At 38.4% G+C, this 23,181-nt stretch overlaps 1 protein-coding gene across 2 annotated transcripts; it reads left to right on the top strand.

Annotated features, from left to right (window-relative positions):
• The first annotated feature begins 5,768 nt into the window (after window positions 1–5,768).
• On the top strand, window positions 5,769–13,228 carry LOC133782400 (GDSL esterase/lipase At5g55050-like). 2 transcript variants are annotated; one of them, XM_062221704.1, is made up of 5 exons: window positions 5,769–6,072; window positions 11,582–11,637; window positions 11,774–12,001; window positions 12,103–12,352; window positions 12,830–13,228. In XM_062221704.1, exons 1-5 carry the CDS (start codon window positions 5,811–5,813, stop codon window positions 13,048–13,050), a joined length of 1,017 nt encoding a protein of 338 aa, XP_062077688.1. In that variant the 5' UTR covers window positions 5,769–5,810; the 3' UTR covers window positions 13,051–13,228. The 2 variants fall into 2 exon arrangements, with proteins under 2 accessions (XP_062077688.1, XP_062077687.1); XM_062221703.1 differs by having other exon boundaries at window positions 5,770–6,072; window positions 11,498–11,637.
• The last annotated feature ends 9,953 nt before the right edge of the window (window positions 13,229–23,181 follow it).

The following is a 23,181-nucleotide window of genomic DNA, read 5'->3' as shown; positions in this document are numbered from 1 at the left end:
TTTGTAATTTGGCCATTTTGGGCATGACTGTGTTGATATCTGTGATCTGTGACTCGAGACGATCCTAGAATGAGCGGGTTAGCGGAAAAGTCAAAGCGGGAATCTATACCCGGCTTGGGTTAAGCCTGGGGAGTTTAAATGAGAATTTGGAAAATATATTGAGGTTAATCTTGATGATGAGGAATGTATAATTGGTGATTAATCAGGTATTGGGTAGCGAGCGGGAATTATTAGGAACACTTGAGGAATTAGTGGGAATTTGGGTAATAGGACTAAAATGTCCCTACATGGGCAAAAGGTTTAGAATTATTAGGGAGGGCATTTTGGTCTTTAGGCTTGTTAGAGATAAGTTAAAGGGAGCTTTATACTTAGTGGAATTAGTAGAAAAAGAGAGAAAAGCTGAAGGGTTTTGTTCCAAAAGAATCAGTTTGTGGCTCTCCCACCATTTCCCTTCATTTTTCTTGGAGTTAAGCTCAGTGGAGAGCTAGGGTAGGCTGAGCATCAAGGATCCTAAGCTAGACTTGAGGATTGACAAGGGATTAGCAAGATCACATCAGAAATTTGAGGTAAGTTCTTGGAGATTTCAGTTTTAGGGCTTGACTGGTTTGAGCTGTGTATTTGAGCTAAATAGATGGGATTTTTGGGGAAATCAGGTCAAGGTTGTGAAGGAGCAAGCTAAGGAGGTCTAGGGTTCAACTCAAGGTCGAATTTCCATCCACGGTATGATTTCTAAGACCTTATCTTTGATGTTTGAATGAATTTCTGGTTTTAGGGTTCATTATGGTAGATCTTGAGTTTTGGGTTGCTTGAGCTTGGGGTATGAGTTCTTGGGATGCTTGGGATGAGTGTGAGGTGTTGATAAGTTTGTTTTTGGGTTTGGAAAAGGTTTGGACAAGTTTGGGGTTGAAATGGTTGAAGGAAAATCGCAGAAACGATTTTTGGGTGTGGTCTGGCTGCAACTAGCGCTACAGTGCTAGTCAGTGGGCGCTGTAGCGCTAGCCCCTGTTTCTGGGGAGTGTGGTTCTGCTTGTAGCGCTACAGCGCCCTCTTTAGAGCGCTGTAGCGCTGCACTGTTCACAGAAGGGGATTTTTGGGCTTTTGTTGAGGGATTTTGACCTAGAGTTCGGGGCTCGATTCCACCACTTTGTTTTGGGGATCTAGGACTTCCCGGGGGCTCGGGATTGGTCCTGAGGCTAGGTTTTGGACTTGAGGTTTGGTAATGACTTTGACTTATGGATTTTTCTTAGGTAAGTGCTAGGGCTCAAGTAGGATCGTGCTCGAGGAGTCAGGTGATCAAGGCTATTGAATTGAAAGGTAAGAAAACCGTAACACCCAAGAACAGGGCAGGGGCCCACAGTGATATTGCAGGGCACGGCCCTAGATTGTATTATGTGCAAATGTATAACCTTAAATGAATTATTATATGTTTGAATGATTATTTCGAAATGTATTATATGTGTGATTATAATGAAATGAACGACTAAGGCCGAGAGCGGTGAAGGCCGAGAACGGCCTTGGGGCCGGAAGTAACACTTAGCACATGGAATGATTATAGCCAGGGTGGGACCCAATGGATACATGAGTTATCCTTACGGTAAGGACCGAGACCCCAGGCTTTGGTAAGGCCTTTGGGGCAGCATGGCCGTGCTTGTTCAGTCTGATGGTTTTCCTATTTATCAGTGGATTATATGTCAGCTATATTCTATGCATATGTTATATACTGTATGAGTTTTCTTGCTGGGCTTCGGCTCACGGGTGCTCTGTGTGGCAGGTAAAAGCAAGGAGTCAGTCAACCGGCCATGAGTATGGAGAGCGTGGGGGCGGCGCGTACATGTTCGGCCTGCCCGACTGCTTTGGTTGGGGACATTTTGTATATGGTTGTATTAACTTATTCTTTTGATAGTTAACCTGGTGTAAATCTATTTTTGAGTTGTAAATTTTTTGTAAACCTTATTTTTGGGATCCCAGATGCTTGATACTTAATGTTTTCAATGAAACTAAACATTTTCAAAGAGTACAGTCTTAAACTCTGGTTTAGTCACACTTTTGGTTTTAGAAACCTCGTAGAGTCAGTTAGTTGCACAATTTTCGTTTTAAACTCACTTAGTAACGGCTCTAAGGTAGTAGGGCGTTACATATGTTATACAGGTCAAACACATATAAATATTGTGGTGTTATATAATGGATTGTGGGAACAAGTTTTGAACGAATGTTGATCATTCAGTGCGAAACAAAGCAAGGGTATGAAGGTGCCAAAGACTATCACTTACAATAGTCTTGTCGAGCGTCGAACTGCAGCATTAGCGGCTACAGGTCCTCTTGCCACAGAAGTGGAAGCTGATTTGCGAAAGTTAGCAGACAAGTTCACTATCTCGTTCCCTTTTCCGTGTAGTCAGTATGAAATAACAGTATTGGACGGTGATTTGATTTGATTTGATTACTTGGCCAAAAGAAGTGCTTGATTACTTGGTAGGTGATGATAACAATTTCAAAAGGAGTTGGAAAGACATTGACGATGTGTTTACCCCGATTAATTTTTTTGGGACACATTGGGTGTTGTTAGAGATATCATTGACAAACTATCTTATAAAAGCTTGTGACTTTGATATCACTGTGGTCTCTAACAGGAGTTTGAGAATAAAATGAGCAGATGGGGAAAAATGCTACCATATCTAATTCAATCCAATGGGCTATTAAGCCATAGGAAAGATGTCCAACTACAAGCAAAGAAAGTGGGTTTTGAGTTCACAAGACTTGGCACAGAAAAAGTGCCACAGACCAAAACTAGGTATAATTCTGTTAACCATATTTATATTGTAAATAATCACTATGGTCTTCTAATAATTAAAAAACTTTATTTCCTTTGTAGTGGCGATTGTGGGGTATATGTCATCAAACATCTGGAGTACTTGCTAGCCAAAAAATTGTTATCCGAAGTAAATGACAACAACATGGATTTCTTTAGAAAAGGACTTGTTTAGATTTGTTTTACCATAACTTACAACCATAGTTGTCTTTTATTTAAATATATGTATCTTATTTTTGAATGTATGAAGAAACTATGTCAGCTTCATCTCATTAAATGGTATTGAATGACTTCGTTTATTTCATCTTAATAGTGGAATAAATCTTCGCCACTTTTATCTTATTAAGTTATGTGTGAATTATGTCTGAATTAAATGTGAACCAGGTGTCAATTATGTGTGAACCGCGTGTAAAATATGTGTGAATCGGGTGTAAACTATGTGTGAATTATGTGTGATTTACGTGCATGTATAAATTAGGTGTGTCCGAAACAACAAACTTTAACACAAAAAGTCGTATTACTGAACCAATCTAAAAATTCAAATTTCGCAATTGAAGAGTACAAAGTAAAAAAATCAAAGTACAAACTAAGCATGTCTAGACGACAGGGGACAAACAGTGGTGCACGTCACTCGATTGTGGCCCAAGACACCACATCTACTACATCTACGTTGTTTTCTATTCTTCTCACCCTTTGATAAACGTCGTTTCTTCTTTGGACGACAAGCCTTCTGCTTCACTAAAGGAGGAGCTATCATCATACTTCCTATGTCATTTGGTATCACCCAAGATTCTTCATTACCCAGCGTATATACAGATCCACCATAAGATGACAGCCACGCTTCAACTGTGTAGAATATGGAGCATAAAGTATATGGACTAATGCCACGATCTTGAGCACCAGCTAGAGCGTGTTCACAAGGAAGACCTGTCAAATCAAATCTTCTACAACTACATTTTTCCTCCTCAGGTCGACATCTTCATCAAGATCACCGTCCAATACTGTTATTTCATACTGACTAGACAGAAAAGGGAATGAGGCAGTGAACTTGTCTGCTAACTTTCGCAAATCAGCTTCCACTTTTGTGGCAAGAGGACCTGTAGTCGCTGATGCTGCAGTTCGACGCTCAACAAGACTATTGTAAGTGATAGTCTTTGGCACATTCATACCCTTGCTTTGTTTCGCACTAAATGACCAACCTTCGTGCAAAACTTGTTCCCACGATCCATTATATAACACCACAATATTTATATGTGTTTGACCTGTATAACATATGACAAAAGGTTCGGAACCCAAAGGTTATTAGGTAAAACTAGCCAAAAGAAATAAGAAATAAACGTGTGAAGCAAGCATGTGTCAAGCAAGTGTGAAACGTGTGTGAACTATGTGTGAAGCATGCATGTGTGAACAATGTGTAAACCATATGTGAATCATGTGTGAAGTATGTGCGAATAAAGTGTGAATAATGTGTGAACGCAGTGACCTAAATTGTGGAAATCATTGAACTGTGTGTGAATCAAGTGTGAATCGTGTGTGAACCATATGTGAACAATGTGTAAACCTAGTGTGAATCATGTGTGAACCAAGTGTGAATCATGTTTGAATCATGTGTGAAGTATGCGTGAACCAAGTGTGAACCAAATATGAATCATGTGTGAACCAAGTGTGAGCTTGTTTGAACAATGTGTGAACGCAGTGACCAAATCGCGAAAATCTATAAAAAATTCGTCATCTCAACAGAAAATTATTTATTTTCACAGATTTTTTAGTGTAGAGTAGTTCGAAAATTCTATTTAAACTATTACACAAGGCACCCGTAACCTATAAATAAAAAAAACTTACTCATTATCAAATCAAATGTTCAAACTTCTTCAAGTTTGAGATGATTTTTCTTTAATCTTCAATCTTCTTCAACTTGGGTGAGAAGAAAAAAAATTGTGATGATCTCTCTTTGATGATGATTTGAGAGAGATGGAGAAGGAATATTGTTTGTTCTTTGTGAGAGAGAAGGAAGAGAGAGAAGATGGCTGAAACGAAATGAGAAGAGAAAAAATGGAAGAAGAAGCCTAAATGTTAATAAGGGTAAGTTAGTCATTTCACATAGGTATAAGGTTAAAAACATGAAAAACATTAAAGTGAGTTTAGATTTAATATTAGCATATATAATTAGGTCATTTCATGGAGTTTCCCGCAAGAAATTAATGTAAAAAAGAAATGCAACTGAAAAAGCAACACCAACAACACTCTACCAAAAGCAAAGAAGTAGAAGAAAGAAAAAAAATAAAAACTTAGTTCAAGGTCAAGACTCAAAACTACAAAACCTTGTGTAAGAAATATTACTGAAAATATTAAGGAAATAACAAGGAATACGAATGATAACCCCCTACAAATTTATTTTGAAGATTTAAAAATAAAATCTATGATAACTATTGTATATTATTTGATTACGAGCTATATTTTTGCGCAACCTTGAGTTGAATTATATTAGAAGTTTGAAGTGTGAAAGCATTAAAGACGTGCAATGAAATATAGCTCAAAATTCTTATGTCCAAAGGTCTTTTCCTTCCCAGAAACTTAATGAATGTTTCTGATCATGTAACAATTAATGTAGGTGGCACTTGATGATGATGTTTTTATCATCATCTTCTCTCATGTTTGTCCAAATAATCATGGTTTGTGCCCATGCATACATGTGATCATCACCATATATGTCGGGTATATATGTGATTATCAGTTTACATGTTAATCAAATTAAAACTTATAACACCATATTTAATGCGAATGTATTTTTGGTCGGCCCCACAGATAAAAAATAAAATGAACATTTAAAAATCTCAACCCAACACCTCATTTACTCAGCACTCGTTTTACGTATACCAAACCCCCTTAAATGCCTCACTAGCAGATCTACCACATTAAACGCAATTATAAGTGGTTGTGTTTTTAAAATTGTATGTTATGAAAAGAGAGAGAGGGATCAGAATTGTAATCCTAGACCTTTGAAATGGCTAATGACAATATTATTTTGGTAGTGATCATCGTCTTCTTCTTCTGCTTTTGTCAGTTTACTACTACTAGTTTCTCATTAGCATATCCCCTTGTCCCGGCCATTTATACATTTGGGGACTCCTTAGTCGATGTGGGCAACAACAATTATCTCCTCTTTTCCCTCGTCAAAGCAAATTTTCCTCACAATGGCATAGACTTTCCCACCAAAAAACCAACCGGAAGGTTTTGTAATGGCAAGAATGCTGTTGATCTTCTTGGTAAGTTGATCTCTCAACTAATTGATTTCCGTACCATTTCATTTTCTTATACTTATTAGACTCCCAAAAATATGTTAAAAGTCATTACCGTATCTAGAATGCTCTAGAATTCTAGAATGTTCTAGAATCTACTAGGAAGAACATAGAACATTCTAGAAAGTTCTTGAATAGCTTAGAACTAATTAGACAATATAGAAAGTTCTAGAAACATTTAGAAAAGTGAAGAAAGTAGTTAAATAAATTATAAAGTTAGAAAATTCTAGAAAGATGTAGATGTTTCCTTGGTAGCCTATAAATACAAATGTAATGTGTGTCCAAGGTACTAGAAAAGTGAGTGTCCCAAAAGTGAGTAAAAGAGAGTGAGTACACAAAGTGCATCTAAAAGTGTTCCAAAGAGTGTAAGCTAGAGTGTTTAGTGTGTGTGGTCAAGAATTGTAATCAAGTCTTGGTGTAATTACTTTTGTATCAATAAAGTAGTTACGTTTTCACGTGTTGTGGCGTCCAACAAGTGGTATCAGAGCCGGATCGGGGTCGTACCAAAAGAGTCCTTTGTTGAGTTTCTTAGAGTGATCGTGTGTGGTTTAGTACAACAGAGTTTGCACGATGGGTGACCTTCAAGTGGTCGGCGGAATTAAGAAACTTAACAACCAAAATTACAACACGTGGTCGATGCATATGGAGGCATATCTCCAAGGCCAAGACTTGTGGGAGATCGTTGGTGGCAATGAAGTCACACAACCGGAGGATGCAACCGCTTTGAAGAAATGGAAGATTAAAGCGGGCAAAGCCATGTTTGCGATTCAGACCACAGTTGAAGATGAAATGTTGGAGCACATCAGGCCAGCGAAGACACCGAAGGCAGCGTGGGATACTTTCGCATCACTGTTCACCAAGAAGAATGATACGAGATTGCAGCTTTTGGAGAATGAGCTTCTCTCAATCAAGCAGCGCGACATGACGATCAACCAATACTTCACCAAGGTAAAATCTCTTTGTCGCGAAATCTCTGCATTAGACTCTGCTGCTGGCATGTCAGATGCTAGAATTAGAAGAATTATTATTCATGGATTAAGGCCAGAATTTAGAACTTTTATTGCTGCAATACAAGGTTGGCCAACCCAACCTTCTCTTGTTGAATTGGAAAACTTGCTAGCTGACCAAGAAGCGTTAGCTAAGCAAACATCTGGAATCTCATCAAAGAGTGACGAAGAAGCACTCTTTAGTGGTGATAAGAAAGGTCGATCTCGACCAAATGCTAGCAAAAATTTTAAGAAAAATGATGACAAGGATAGTCATCATGGAAGCTCCCAAACAGGGGGAGCTCAAAAGAAAGACAACCGGCGTGGCCAGTCAAAGAATAACAATAAGTTTGATGGGAAATGCTACAACTGTGGAAAGTATGGTCACATGGCTAAAAGTTGCTGGTTCAAGAAGAAAACTGCAGAAGGTAATGCAGCCACGTCAAATGCAGAAAAGACAAGCGATGAAGAATGGGACGCAGAAGCATCTTTCGCTGTGGAGGAAGAAGAATTAGCTCTAGCAGCTACTGTTCCAGGAAAGATCGACTACAATAATGATTGGATAATCGACTCTGGCTGTTCAAATCATATGACAGGAGACGAAGAGAAGCTGCAGAACATAACAGAATATAAAGGTGGTCGTGTAGTGGTAACAGCCAACAACTCAAGATTACCGATTGCTCACATCGGTAAAACAACAATCACGCCGAGATTCAGCTCAAAAGAAGTTTCACTCCAGGATGTCTACCATGTACCTGGGATGAAGAAAAATTTATTGTCAGTAGCGCAACTTACGGCGTCGGGCCATCATGTCGTATTCGGTCCTCATGATGTCAAGATATATCAAGACCTTAAGATCTCTGGAACACCGATGATGAAAGGGCGACGTTTAGAGTCTGTCTATGTAATGTCAGCAGAGTCAGCTTATGTAGACAAGACTCGAAAGAACGAAACAACAGATTTGTGGCATGCAAGGCTAGGACATGTCAGCTATCATAAACTCAAGGTGATGATGAATAAATCTATGCTGAAGGGTCTTCCTCAACTCGAAGTTAGAACAGAGACTGTATGTGCTGGCTGCCAATACGGTAAGGCACATCAATTACCGTATGAAGATTCAAAGTTCAAAGCCAAAGCACCGTTGGAGCTAGTCCATTCTGACGTATTCGGGCGAGTCAAGCAACCATCGATCAGCGGCATGCGGTACATGGTTACATTCATTGACGACTTCTCAAGGTATGTGTGGATTTTCTTTATGAAAGAAAAATCTGAAACTTTTTCAAAATTTAAAGAATTCAAAGAAATAGTGGAAGGAGAAGTTGGCAAGAAAATCCAATGCCTCCGAACAGACAATGGCGGTGAATACACATCAGATGAATTTTCTCAGTACCTACGAGAGTGCCGCATACGCCATCAATTCACATGTGTCAATACACCACAACAGAATGGAGTAGCTGAGAGGAAGAATCGACACCTTGCAGAGACATGTCGAAGCATGCTACATGCGAAGAATGTTCCAGGAAGATTTTGGGCAGAAGGTATGAAGACAGCAGCTCATGTGATCAATAGACTTCCCCAAGCAAAGTTAGGGTTCATTTCACCCTTTGAGAAACTGTGGGGTTGTAAACCTGCAGTAAGTCACTTTCAAGTGTTTGGCTGTGTATGCTACGTGTTCGTGCCAAGTCATCTACGTAGCAAATTTGGCAAGAAGGCAATTCGATGTATCTTTGTGGGATACGATAGCCAAAGGAAAGGGTGGAAGTGCTGCGATCCTAATACTGGAAAGTGTTGTACATCAAGGAATGTGGTATTTGATGAAGCCTCATCATGGTGGTCACCACAAAAGGAAGAGTTGCCAGATTCTAAGGAAATAGAAGACAATTTGCAGAAGAAGATGGGGGAGCAAATTGTTGAGTTACCTTCAACTCCAGAAACAGATGAAGAAGAACAAAGTGAAGAAGACAACGAAGACACAACACAGAGTCCATGGCAAACAGGAGTGCATCAAAGAACAGAAGATGATGCAAACAATGGCCAACCAGAACTTCGGAGATCAACAAGAGCGCGGAAGCCAAATCCCAAATACGCCAATGCTGCTGTAGCTGAAGAAGAGAAGTTCAGAGAGCCGGAGTCATATGAAGAAGCATACCAGAACTCCAAGTGGCTTGAAGCAATGAAAGAAGAGATAACTGCTTTAGAGAAGAATCAGACTTGGGAGCTGGTGCCAAAGCTGAAGGAAGCAAAACCCATTTCGTGCAAATGGGTCTATAAGGTAAAAACTCGTCCTGACGGTTCAATTGAAAGATACAAGGCTCGGTTAGTAGCTCGTGGATTCTCTCAACAGTATGGGCTAGATTATGATGAGACGTTCAGCCCAGTTGCCAAGATTACAACAGTACGAGTCCTGCTGGCGCTTGCAGCATGTAAAGACTGGAGACTATGGCAGATGGATGTGAAGAACGCCTTTCTACATGGAGAACTAGATCGAGAAATATACATGGTCCAACCAAGAGGATTTGAGGTAAAGTTCATCCTGAGTATGTCTGTAAACTGAAAAAGGCGCTCTATGGATTGAAGCAAGCTCCACGAGCATGGTATGGCAAGATTGCTGAGTTCTTAGTAAAGAGCGGTTATACCATGGTGCATGCAGATTCAAGCTTATTCGTCAAAGTAAGGGATGCAAAGATCGCAGTTGTCCTAGTATATGTCGATGATCTCATCATTACTGGTGATGATGAAGCAGAGATTCGTCAAACAAAAGAGAACTTATCAGTTCGCTTTCAAATGAAGGAGCTTGGAGAATTGAAACACTTTCTTGGATTAGAAGTCGACCGAACTGAGGAAGGTTTATTTCTCTGTCAGCAAAAGTATGCTAAAGAATTGTTGCAAAAGTTTGGAATGTTCGAATGCAAGCCCATCTCAACACCTATGGAAGCTAATGCCAAGTTATGTGCTCATGAAGGGAAGGACTTGCAAGATGGAGCAATGTATCGGCAACTTGTAGGTAGTTTAATCTACCTTACGTTAACTAGACCAGATATTTCATATGCAGTTGGAGTAGCAAGTCGATATATGCAACAACCGAAGAAGCCTCATTTGGAAGCAGTGCGACGAATGCTAAGGTATGTCAAAGATACCATTAACTATGGTCTCTTATATAAGAAAGGGGAAGAGGTTAAGATAGTTGGATACTGTGATGCTGATTATGCTGGAGATCATGATACCCGTCGATCGACTACTGGGTATGTATTCATGCTTGGATCTGGAGCTATATCTTGGTGTAGCAAAAGGCAACCAACGGTGTCCTTGTCAACTACTGAAGCAGAATATAGAGCAGCAGCAATGGCAGCTCAGGAAAGTATGTGGTTAATGCAACTGATGAAGGATCTACACCAATCTACAGACAATGCAATACCGCTTCATTGTGATAATCAGTCTGCTATTCGTCTAGCAGAAAATCCAGTATTTCATGCAAGGACAAAGCACGTGGAAGTGCATTATCATTTTCTGAGAGAAAAAGTGCTTCAAGAAGAAATAGAGATGCAACAAATCAACACAGATGATCAAGTTGCTGACATATTCACCAAAGGACTAAGCACAATCAAGTTTTCGAAATTCAGAACTCAACTAAACCTCGTCAAACGAGAAGAAGCTTAGAGATTCGGTAATGAGGGGGAGTGTTAAAAGTCATTACCGTATCTAGAATGCTCTAGAATTCTAGAATGTTCTAGAATCTACTAGGAAGAACATAGAACATTCTAGAAAGTTCTTGAATAGCTTAGAACTAATTAGACAATATAGAAAGTTCTAGAAACATTTAGAAAAGTGAAGAAAGTAGTTAAATAAATTATAAAGTTAGAAAATTCTAGAAAGATGTAGATGTTTCCTTGGTAGCCTATAAATACAAATGTAATGTGTGTCCAAGGTACTAGAAAAGTGAGTGTCCCAAAAGTGAGTAAAAGAGGGTGAGTACACAAAGTGCATCTAAAAGTGTTCCAAAGAGTGTAAGCTAGAGTGTTTAGTGTGTGTGGTCAAGAATTGTAATCAAGTCTTGGTGTAATTACTTTTGTATCAATAAAGTAGTTACGTTTTCACGTGTTGTGGCGTCCAACAAAATATGTTAAAACGAACCAAACGTAACCGTTTATAGATCTACGCTTAATTACAAGCTTCAAGCCAAAAAATAAATATATATATTCTTAGGAGTTTCTGAGATTGGAAAGTTGAGTTGATCTTTCTCAGTTTTCCTAGTCCTATTGCCAATTTCATATTTGTCTCAGGAACAGAAGTCTTACATTGCTATGCTATACAAGTATATGTACGTAATAAACAAGCATTTGGTCCGGAAAAGCAGGAACATACAAACTGTTATACAAATATTTGATTTTTTATTGATTTTTGGGCAGCTGAGAAAGTGGGCTTACCATATTCCCCACCATATCTTTCTACGGTATTCAAATTAGAACAGAGAAATAAACACTTCATGACAGGTGTAAACTTTGCTTCTGGTGGTTCTGGAATTCTTAATCAGACCAATCAAAAGAATGTAAGTCAAACAAAAACCATTAGTACTGCATGTGATATTTTTCCCTCCTCAATGTTAGTTTTTAAATTACATATAGATGTTATTCTAACGTTGGGTTTTTGTCTCTATGCTTGCCCCAATGTGTTTTAAACCTCAGTCACTATCTTTAACAAAACAAGTAAATAGCTTTATAAAGGTCCATAAAGCTCTAAACAAACAGTTAGGACCCTCCGGTTTGAATCAACATATCTCAAAATCCCTCTTTGTAATTGTGACTGGAAGTAATGACATCTTTAGCTACTTTGGCTCCGCCGAATTGCGCAATAAGACCACACCGTCTCAATACATAAATTCAATGGTAGCCACTTTTAAGGGACAAGTTGAGGTACCAATAACAACGCATAAATTACTTAACTTTTTGTCATGTACTTTCTTTGTTTTGTGATCATATCTTTTTAATATTTCCTTCTAATTTTATTTTGGCAGCGTTTGTATAATCTTGGAGCACTTAGGTTTGTAATTGTTGGGATTGGAGTGATTGGATGTACTCCATCTCAGAGGAAAAGTAACAAAGCAGAGCAATGCAATGAAGAGGTGAATAGCGTAGCAATTAAATATAATGAAGCTTTGACTTCAACGTTGAAGAGCTTAAAAGTTGAACAAAAGGAGTTAAACTACTCTTATTTCGATGGTTATAGTGTCATGCAAAATGCCATTCAGAAACCCGCTACTTATGGTACATATAAAACTTACTCTTAAATTTCTTGATTGATTTCCATATTCTTTTAACTTATTACACTCTTGAAAAATGCATACAATTATTTATGGACAAATAGAATTTTTCTCCCCTAAACTATGGTCTTTGTAGAGTCTTGCCCTTCCCTCTTTTTTTTTTTTTACTTTTTGTTTGACAGAAGTTTTCCCTGAAGTATGGTATTTGTAGGGTCCTGTCCTTCCATCCATTTTTCAAATGGTTTGCTGATGTGGTGTTAGATGGGGCATGTGGCCACATAAGCAAACCCTTTAAAATCTAAATAGAAGAGCAAGACTTTATAAGAGCCATAATTCATGAGCCATACAAGGGACAAAAGAATTTGAAGGACAAGACTCTACAAGACCCATAGTAAGGGTCATAGTTTGAGAAATAAAAAACTTTTTTTCCCATTAATTATTAATACTAGAGCTTCAAGTGATCTGGGATTTCATTTCTCAGGACTTTTTGAGATTAAGGCTGCTTGTTGTGGACTTGGAAAGCTTAAGGCCGATGTTTATTGTCTGCCAGTTTCAACAGTTTGCTCCAATAGAAGCAGCCATCTCTTCTGGGATGCAAGCCATCCTACAGAAACTGCTCATCGCATCTTTGTGGATTACATTTTTGGTGGCCCTTTACGATTCACATTCCCACTAAATGTCAAGCAGCTTATTGGCACTTAAATCTAATAATTAAGAATGGCATCACTAGCTAGTATATTATGAACTGCCTTCTTATGTAGTGTTATATTTTGATATTTTTACGTTACTAGTATAGTTTAATTAATAATATTGTCATATGATATAGTTTTATAGCTGGAGTATCTCACCATAATTTAGCTCTTGTCATGGAATGTTATTATTGTTTTGAAAAAAATATGCACTATTACATTGCAATGTGTTAATTATGTTAATGTACATAGTTAGTTCTCTTTAACTAACTATATATTAGTTGGGTTGTTAAATCTGTTTAGTCTATTAATTTCATTTTTGTTTTCCCTTCTTTTTCTCATCTGTACAAAACTCTTCCTATAAATTAGAATATCATGAGTTACTGTTGATTTTCCATTTCATCAATTTCATTGACTTGGTATCCGAGCCAAACCCTCCTCTTTCGCTCATACTTTCTCCCCAATTTCTTTTCTTGATACTTTCTCCATTCATTCTCCATAGCAACTAATGAAGGTTCTCGGGGCTCCACTATCTTACCTCCAGCTCCAACTTCTAGATCTCAAGGATTCTCGACCCTCATTGCTCAACAACAACAATTTATTGCTCTCTCTCAGGCCCTCAATCATGATCTTCAAGTGAAGCTCGACCGTTCAAAATTTATTTTGTGGCATGCATAGATGGAGAATGTCATTCTTGCTAATCGGATAGACAATTTTCTTGATGGCACAAATGTTGCCCCTACTCAAGCTCTTCTTGCTACAACTGGTCTCAACCCAAACTTCATCCAATGGCGAAGGAAGGATCGCCTCATCTTATCGTGAATCTACTCTTCCCTCTCCCCTAAGATTATGGCTCAGATTGTTGGCCACGCAACAAGTGCCTCTTCCTGGTCAGCCCTACAAAACATCTACTCTTCTTCTTCTCATGCTCACATAATGCAGCTTCGATTGAAACTCCAAACCCTCAAGAAGGATCTTTACTCATGATGGATTACATACTCAAAGTGAAGAGCCTCACAGATCAGTTGGCTGCCAATTCAGAGAAAGTTTCTGATCATGATCAAGTCCTTTATCTTCTTGCTGGACTCAATGGTGACTACAACTCATTTGTTGTCTCAGTTACCTCCAAGACTAAACCCATTTAATTTGAGCAGGTCACCAGTCTACTTCCTGCTCATGAATCAAGACTAGAGTAGCATAATTCTGTTGACGAGTCCTCAATTACCTATCAATTCTTTTGGTCACTCTTCTCTTCATACTAATAAACATTCTTTTCATCTCAATATTGTTGACTATGTTTCAACTATTTCTGCGAACCTTATTTATGTCTCCAAGTTTTGTCTAGATAATCAAGTGTTCATTGAAGTTCATTCTAACACTTTCTTTATTAAGAACATTCACTCGAAGAAAATGCTTCACCAAGGCTCTCTTGATCAAGGTTTATACACACTCCAAATTGTCTCATCTCTTCAACATCGATTGCCCTCCTCAAAGTCTGCCTTTCATTCAATTGCTCTGCCTACTGCCTATCATTCTACCATTCAATTTTAGCATGTCACTCAATCACCAGCAGCTATTTGGGATGCTTGGTTAGGACATGCTCACTCAAATGTATTTAATCAAATTTTACAAAATTTAATGTCTCATTTACATATAATAAAACTCAAGTTTGTGCTTCATGTCAATGGCCAAAAGCAACCAATTACCATTTTCGCTGTCTGATTCTCATGCTTCCTTTCAAGTTGCATTAATTCATACAGATTTATGGGGTCCTTCTCCAACCCCTGCACTTGATGGTTCCAAATACTTTGTTTTGTTTCTTGATGATTTTTCTCGTTTTTCATGGCTTTATCCTCTTCACACAAAAGATCAAGCTCTACAAGCATTTAAGAAATTTAAGGTTTCAGTTGAAAAGCAATTTTCGACTACTATACAAGAAGTCAAATTTGATAATGCTGGAGAGTTCAAATCTTTTATACATTTTCTAGAGTCATGAGACATTAATCATAGGTTATCTTGTCCTTACACCTCGACACAAAATGGTCAAGTAGAACGAAAACATAGACATGTTGTAGAAACAGGTCTTACACTACTTGCTCATGCATCATTACCCATAAATTACTAGTTGTTTGCATTTCGCATTGCTATATTTACATTTGTTGACGCGGTTCTTCGCCAACAAGTAATTAAGAAAATAAGAGAATGTGATTAGTGCTAAGTAATGAACCGAAACAGATGAATGATCTTAAAATGAACTGATGATACGAATACTTTTTTAGGTGGTTCAAATGTTAAAATCCTTCTACTCCACCAGCCAATATTATTGCTATATTTCTGGTATTCTTTACAGGGTATTTCTTTACACAATAGAATCCAACCCTTTGCAACTCCCAGGGTCTCCATATTTATAGGAGAGGACACCTGGGGGTTGGCAAGGAGGGTCATCCCGTGACCTTCTTACCCATCATGTCACTTCTGTGACATTCATGATTAATTCCTAAAACCTGACAAATGGAGTGTGGTCTAATCAATAGGTAAGGGGGATAATGGGCCGCACGGCCCAACCCGGTTGTGGGTGCCTGAACACGCATATTTAGGCTGCGTGTCCGAGAATTCAGGGATATATCAGACACGTGATGTCTGATATATGCACGTTTACATTGCGTGGTTGACTTTATAAAAGATCACAGCTTCCAACTCAGGCTCGTGCCTCGAGCTGGATGCCTTCTTAACCCGCGGTCTTCATACCTCTGACTCGGCTCCTTAGTAATCTTAATAAACTTTTGGCTACCTCGAGCTAAAGAGGTAGGACCTGATAACAGCAGCTCCGGCCACGTGGCATCCACGTGGCTGATATAATTATGCCATATCTCAGCTCTCTAATAGCCCGTGGAGAATTAGGGCGTACAACATTATTAATAGATTACCAACCAAAGTTCTCATGAATGTATCTCCCTATCAGGCTTTATATCATAAATGTCCAGATCATTCTTTTTGATACATTACTCAACACAAAAGGGAACTTGTGTCTTGAACCCATGGCACATCGAATATATACCAGCCAACATGTTATATTTGATGAATCCTCATTTCTATCGTTTTGATCTACAACACCATCCTCTCCTCCCTCTACTTTTCCTGTTTTCACTCCAACCATTGTTCGTTCTCTCTCACCTTCGATTTCATCTCCAACAATTCTAATCATTCCTCCCTAACCACCATCATCTAACTCCTCCACTTCTCTATCTCCTTCATCAGAAAATTACTCCACTTCTACACCATCTCCTTCTCCCCATCCTCAACCTTCCCTTGAATCACCATCTCCCACCCCTGAGGGATCATTGCAAAAACTTGAGTTATCTAACAATGTTTGTCTATAGGCTCATATTATTGCTAACACTGACATAATGTTGACTAGAGCAAAGTGTGGGATTCACAAGCCTAAAGCATTTTACAGCTCGTTGCGATGATTCCTCTCTCACGATGCTAATATCATATAAACATGCTTTGCGAAATCCTGTCTGGAAGTCAGCCATGGAATCTGAGTTACAGGCACTTCACAAGAATGCAACTTGGACACTTGTTCCATCTCCCTCAGGTGCTCATGTGATCGACTATAAGTTGTTATTCAAACTAAAATACAAGTCTGATGGTTCACTTGATTGGCACAAAGCTCGGTTAGTGGCTTCTGGTTTCACTCAAACACAAGGGGTTGACTACTTAGACACATTTAGTCTTGTAGTCAAGCCTGGCACCATTAGAGTTTTCATCGCCATTGCATTGTCCAAAAATTGGCTGGTGCGTCAAATTGATGTTCACAATGCATTTTTAAATGGTGAGATTTCAGAAAATGTTAATATGGTTCAACCACCTGGGTTCATTGATTCCAAGCATCCATGTGTGCAAGTTATCAAAAGCTCTTTATGGCCTTAAGCAAGTCCATCGGGCTTGGTTTTCTAATCTAAGTTTTGCCTTACATCAATGGGGCTTCAAATGTTCTAGAGTAGATAAATCTCTCTTTTATCTTCATTCTAACAACATTCTCAAATACACCCTTGTATATGTGGATGATATTATAGTAACAGGGAATAATTCATTTGTTTTCAACAAGTGTGTTGCTCTACTACACTCTAAGTTTGCAATTCATGATTTGGGTAAACTACATTACTTTCTTGGAATTGATGTCTCCTATAATCCTAATCGCTTTCATTTGTCTTAGCAAAAATACATATGTGATGTTCTTCTTCAAGTTGATATGCTTGACTCCAAACCAGCTCCAACTTTGGGCTTAGTAGGCAGACCTTTGTCTCGATAAGATGGCACTCCACTTGTGATGACCCCACTGCCTATCGCAAATTATTTGGTTCACTTCAATACATCACCATGAGCAGACCAAACATAGCTTTTGTTGTAAACAGAGCCTGCCAATTCATGCACTTTCCCTCCTCCTCACATTGACTAGTTGTTAAGCGTATTCTCTGATATTTGAAAGGTACTCATGTTGGGGGGTTTTATGCCCTGTGTACTCATAACTAGTTGTTAAGCGTATTCTCTTAAATCAATTTTGACTAGGTCAATCACATTGCTCACTTATTTATTTACATTATTATTTATTTAATATAAACATCTATTAAATCCTGAACATAATTATAATCACAGTTATAGTGACTTGGTCACAGTGGATTGTAATTGTGGTTATATGTTCTAAAGCATTAGTCCTAAGATTAAGTTAGTGCACATGATTTACACTAACTTATTAATCTACCATATGATCTACTTACACAATCTGGTGTGATGTCCTATCCAAGGCATTGACCAAGTAGATAAGATCAGATGTATTTTGTTACATCAGACTGGATCGATATTGATTATAGATAGATAAGTAAAGTAGCATTATTATTCAATCTAGTCATATTATAAAGTTAATCATAGGTCAATTCAATCTCAATTCTGAGTGATTAATATTCTATTATGAGTGATCAATCTAGTGTGATGTCTCTATGCTTACCCTACGGACTAGCCCAAACTTATATATTGGAGACTTGGTAGTATAATTGAGTGAGAGTATTTATCATAGATATGAAATCTATAGATTCTGTCTAAGAAGTGAAAGGACAATTTCCTTATTTCTTAGTTCAAGTGTTAAATGATAGAGATTCATTTCTATAATTAAGTTTACGGGAATATCATTTACAAGGAACTTAGTGATATTTAAGGATAAAATACAAATGAGGGGTAAAATGGTAATTAACACCCATCCCATTAGTAGATCATCTATAGATGGTTGAATGATGGTATTGGTTGTAATAATGGATAATGTATTTACATTTGGTGTAAAGCATTCTATGAATTCAAGAGTGTATTTCCGAGTCTATAGTGGAGTCACAAGGAATTAATAAGGTAGTGAAATTATTCGTAAATAAATTCACGGTAACTTATTGGAGCTTGATTTCATGGATTCATGGTCCCTGCATCACCTTTGAGTAAATCATCTAGAATGTCTCAATTGATTGATTTAATTATCAATTAGGATTTTTAAAGTTGACTATTCCATTTTGGAAAATTTTACAGAGATGTGTTGTAACGTCCCAAATTCCCTAATATGGCTTAATGTCTCGATTAGGGAGCCAGGAGAGCAATAATTGGTTTAATGTGTTATTATATGTTTATATGCATGATTATGTGGGTTGTATAATTATATGGCTATATTTTCTTATATATGGGGTCATTTATTATAAGAAGGGAATTTTCATAATTTTGGCTAATTAAGGGCATATTTGTATATTTATGTGCATGTATGTGGTATATGGGTGAGACCACATTATTATGTGGGTATATTTGAGCTATTCGGCATGAGGCGATCCTAGGAAGCAAGTTAGCGGTTTAGTCATAACGGGGACAAATATCGGGCTCGGGATGAGCCTAGGGGTAATTTGGTACTTAGTACATTACCAGGATTGAACGGGTAATGGGAAAGTATTTGGTAATTATTTGAGGATATTAGAAGTGACGGGAATTGTGAGACGTTAATTATGATGAACGGGGTAGGTGGCAACTGACAAAACTGCCCTTGGGTGGCTTTGAGAGGGAAGATTGGCCCTAGGGGCATTGTAGTCATTTAGGTTTAAATATGGTGACTTAGCCAAAGGAAGGCTGTAGAAAGAACCAAAGGAAAACAGAATAGGGATCTCTCTCTCTCCTTTCCATGTGCACTCTTTCTCTCTCTCTCTCGGTTTGGTTTTGAGGCTAAGATTAAGGATTCAAGCTTGGGATTTAAGAATGAATTGCAGCAGCTTGAAGGATTCAATTTATAGCTGAGGTGAGGTTTAAAACTCTATTTTTAGTTGGTTTTCTCCCTGGTTTTAGTTGTGTTTAAGCTTGAGAGTTTTAGGTTGTGAATTGAGTTTTTGGTAGTGTTTTGAGTGTTTTAAAGCTTGGGTTTTATTATTGGTTTGGTGATAATGTTGTATTGAGTTTTAGTTTTGATTTTGGGATTATTTGGAAATGTTTTTAATTGAGTTTGGGCTGAAGGAAAAATAGGGGTGCTGGGTTCGCAGAGTCAAGTCGCAGCCGTGTACTTGGGCGTCGCGACCTGTGCGAACCCCAGGGATTGGTGGAGGCTCTGTCTAGCTAGTGCACCGCGACCCTCAAGGGCAAGTCACGGCCCGCCCCTGGTACCCAGACAGGGGGCTTTCTGTCTGGGAGGCGCGCTGCAGCCCTTGGGGGCAGGTTGCGGCCCGCTTAGTTCTTTTAAGCCAACATAGGTTTTAAGGTCGAGGTTTCAAACCTTAATGCTCAGGATCGAATCTACTACCCGGTTTGGTAGAATTCGAGGTCCCGGGGGCTAGGACTTGGTCTGGGAACCTTTAATTTCTCATTATTGATGGGATTTCATATTTGGTTATGATTAGGTTACCGCTAAGGGCTCAAAGTCAGGATCATTCTCAAGGGTTGTTCTTACTTTATTTTACGCTCAAGCTTGAGGTAAGAAAACTACACCCATTATGTGACATACATGATTATTGATAAAGCATTTTGAGTGCTCTATATATATGAATGTCTGTTGCACTATGAATTCTTGGTTGCATTCTTTACTTGAGAAAGGCATTGACTTATTAGTCAAGGACGACAATAGCGTTGAGCGCTGGTCGTAAAGCACTAACTTATCAGTAAAGAACGACAATAGTGTTGAGCGCTGGTCGTAAAGCATTGACTTATTAGTCAAGAGTGGCAATAGTGCGTTGGGTGCTTGTCGAAATGATTAGATATAATCAAGAGAGAGTTACGCGCTCGTCCGACCCAACAGTCGTAGACAACTAAAGCGCTTGACTAGTTCTAAGGCTAGTTACTCAGAGTTAGGGCTAAAGGCCCAGGGTGACTTTATGGTCACATGGCTAGGGCAAGGGACCCCAGGTTGACTCCATGGTCATCTGGTTAGGGATGTGGGCCCCAGAATGATTCTATAATCATTTATTTGTACTTATATGCATGCAGTAATAAGTTCTCTTGCCGAGCCTTGGCTCACGGGTGCTATGTGGTGCAGGTAAAGGAAAAGAAAAGCTTACCTAGCCATGAGTGGAGAGCTTAGGTGGCGATATGTACATATGCGGCCGCTTGACCCCCAAGGCCAAGATTTCTCAGAGGAACTAGGGTTTAACCCTATTTTGTCGCTTAGGTCGGCGGATGGTAACTTTTGAATTGTAATGACTATTTTTAACTATAAACAACTTTGTAAACATTATTATGGGATCCCATGTACAGTTTAATGTTTTTAATCAAATATCCATTCCATTTAATCTAAATTTTTAACCCTGGCCCATTAATTACATTTAAATGCATGTGGCCTAAAGACTCGTTTAGCGGGTTAAACACTATTTAAAATACACAGTGTGACGGTCTTGGCTAACCAGGGCAATGCATGTGTGATTTAGAGAATAAAATAGAAGATTGAGAATATTTATTAATTATGACAAATTGGTGTTAAATTGATAAATAAATTTAAAGCAAAGTTCATATTATAAATATTTAATTTGAGTAAGGATTTAAATATTTAACTGATTATTTAATTATGGTAAAAATAAAAGGTGATTTGAATTTAAGTTCAATGAGCTTGAATTTAAATTGATGGATCTTAGCCACTATAGGGATTTTTCTCTATTATTTTAATTAATTAATTATTTCAATAATGCTTAAGTGAAGTCTATAAAAGGATAGATGACTTTAGGGTTTTGTGGATAATTGAATTGGGTAAGTTTAATTCAAAAGAACAATTCCCTAGAGCATCAATTCGTAGCCTTTCACTTTGTCTTCTTTTCTTCTATATTTCTTATCTCATGTGTTGAGAACAAGTCCACAATAGGTCTAGGTTGATCAAATTCTTGGTGAGGAAAATTGTGTTGTTGATCCAGTTCGAATTCTTGATTATACCCTGCTACTACCAAGATTCAAGGGTTAGAGAATTTGAAGGAAAGAGTTGTTCCAGTTTCGCTGTGCAATGTAAGTTTCTAATAATTTTACTCATTGTTTAAGTCAATTTCATAGGAGCATGTTCTAGGAATTTGCATGTTTGTTTGATAATATGTGAATTACATAAAAATAAAGAAGATCTTGTAATATGTATTTCCTACAACTGGCCTCAGAGCCACAGGTTGCTAGTTTATTTTCATGATTGAATATGTATGAAATTGATTAATATGTTAGGATGTTAATTGGATGGTACATGTTATTTGATGTATGTTTAGCAATAATTTGGTTGTTTTTGGCTTTTGGGATTGAAAAATTGCACATAATTTTATTTTGAAATTTTTTGGACTCTTTGGGAGCACCATGAGAGTGGCTGGTGACTTGTGTGCACATGAGGTTACCAGGGCTCGGGGCCGTACGGATCTGTACGGATGGCATTATTCATACACACAAAAAATAAATTTAAAATTTGATTTTTTGGTTGATTTATTTTTAATTGGATATTGGTTGATTATTTTTTTAAAATTGGATATTGTTGTACCCTATATTCCATCCAACACCCCCACGACCACAAAGAAATATTCCAGCTCGCTAGAACAATAAGAGAAATTCTTTACCCGCAGAAGATACTTACGTCCCACGACCTCAATTGCAAGTAGTAAGTTTCGCGAACAACAACTATTGGATAGAAAGCCACCGTGGGGGCAGATCGGAGAATATTCGCAATAACTCCCGAAGGCAAGAAAGGGATATGAGAAATCAGTTGAACTCAGCTCAAAGTTTACGTTCCAATCCTCAGTCCGATTTGCGTGAACATTTGAACGCACAGTGAGGACAGCCGGCCCATAACAACGATCTAAGTTATACTTAGGCAATGGGAGATCCGTCAATTGTGCATGATAAAGGGAATATCCTTGATAACCAAGCTTCGGCTTGAAGGGAAAAAAACCCATATAACGCGTAGAACAAGATAGGAGCTAATAACCAGTTCCCAAATAACCTAAAGAAGAAGGATCCAACCCTTGAATGGTTGCCTTTAATGAAGAAACAGATGAAAAGACTTTTGTCTGGGAAAACTGTGGATGGCTGCGATTCTGATGAGGAGCTCGAGCCGTTTGCTCCCCACATTGCAGCAGCTCCATATCCAATTGGCTTCAAAATGCCAAACCTGACAACTTATGATGGAACTACTGACCCATCGAACCACATCGGGACCTTCAACACTTTGATGAGAGCCCACAACGTTGACATTGACTTGTGTTGTGCTCTGTTCCTAGCCAAGTTAATAGGACAAGCCAAATTTTTGTTTAACAAGTTTAAAAGGCACTCAATCACTTCCTGGAATCAATTATTGATCGAGTTCAGAAACCAGCTTCAAGCTGCTAAAGAAGTTTGAGTAGAGGCCAACTATGTGGCCAATATAAAACAACAACTGGGTGAATCCCTTCAGGAGTACATCAACCAGCTCACAGACATAGCAGCTCGAGCTAGGCACGCTAATGATAGTGCCAAGCTCATGGCCATGTGGTCATGAATCACTATAGGAGATGAATTGTGGAAGGAACTCCAAAGGAAAGGAGTGAAGAGTACGGAATGGATTAACCTAGAGGAAGCAGAGTTGCAGTTGTTGGAACTAGCCAAAATCCCATTAAGCCCGCTCGAGTGGCAACGGATGATGTAG

This window comes from Humulus lupulus, chromosome 6 (genome assembly GCF_963169125.1).
Source record: "Humulus lupulus chromosome 6, drHumLupu1.1, whole genome shotgun sequence".
Taxonomy (NCBI): Eukaryota; Viridiplantae; Streptophyta; class Magnoliopsida; order Rosales; family Cannabaceae; genus Humulus; species Humulus lupulus.
The sequence above is the reverse complement of the archived record's forward strand: the minus strand, read 5'-3'. Positions and strand labels throughout refer to the sequence as shown.

Excerpts from the sequence above, each read along its gene's own strand:
- LOC133782400 (XM_062221703.1), top strand. The coding sequence starts at position 5,811 with ATGGCTAATGACAATATTATTTTGGTAGTGATCATCGTCTTCTTCTTC. Across the intron at positions 11,638-11,773 it reads ATCAGACCAATCAAAAGAAT|TCACTATCTTTAACAAAACA; the intron begins GTAAGTCAAACA and ends TTTAAACCTCAG. Across the intron at positions 12,002-12,102 it reads CTTTTAAGGGACAAGTTGAG|CGTTTGTATAATCTTGGAGC; the intron begins GTACCAATAACA and ends TTATTTTGGCAG.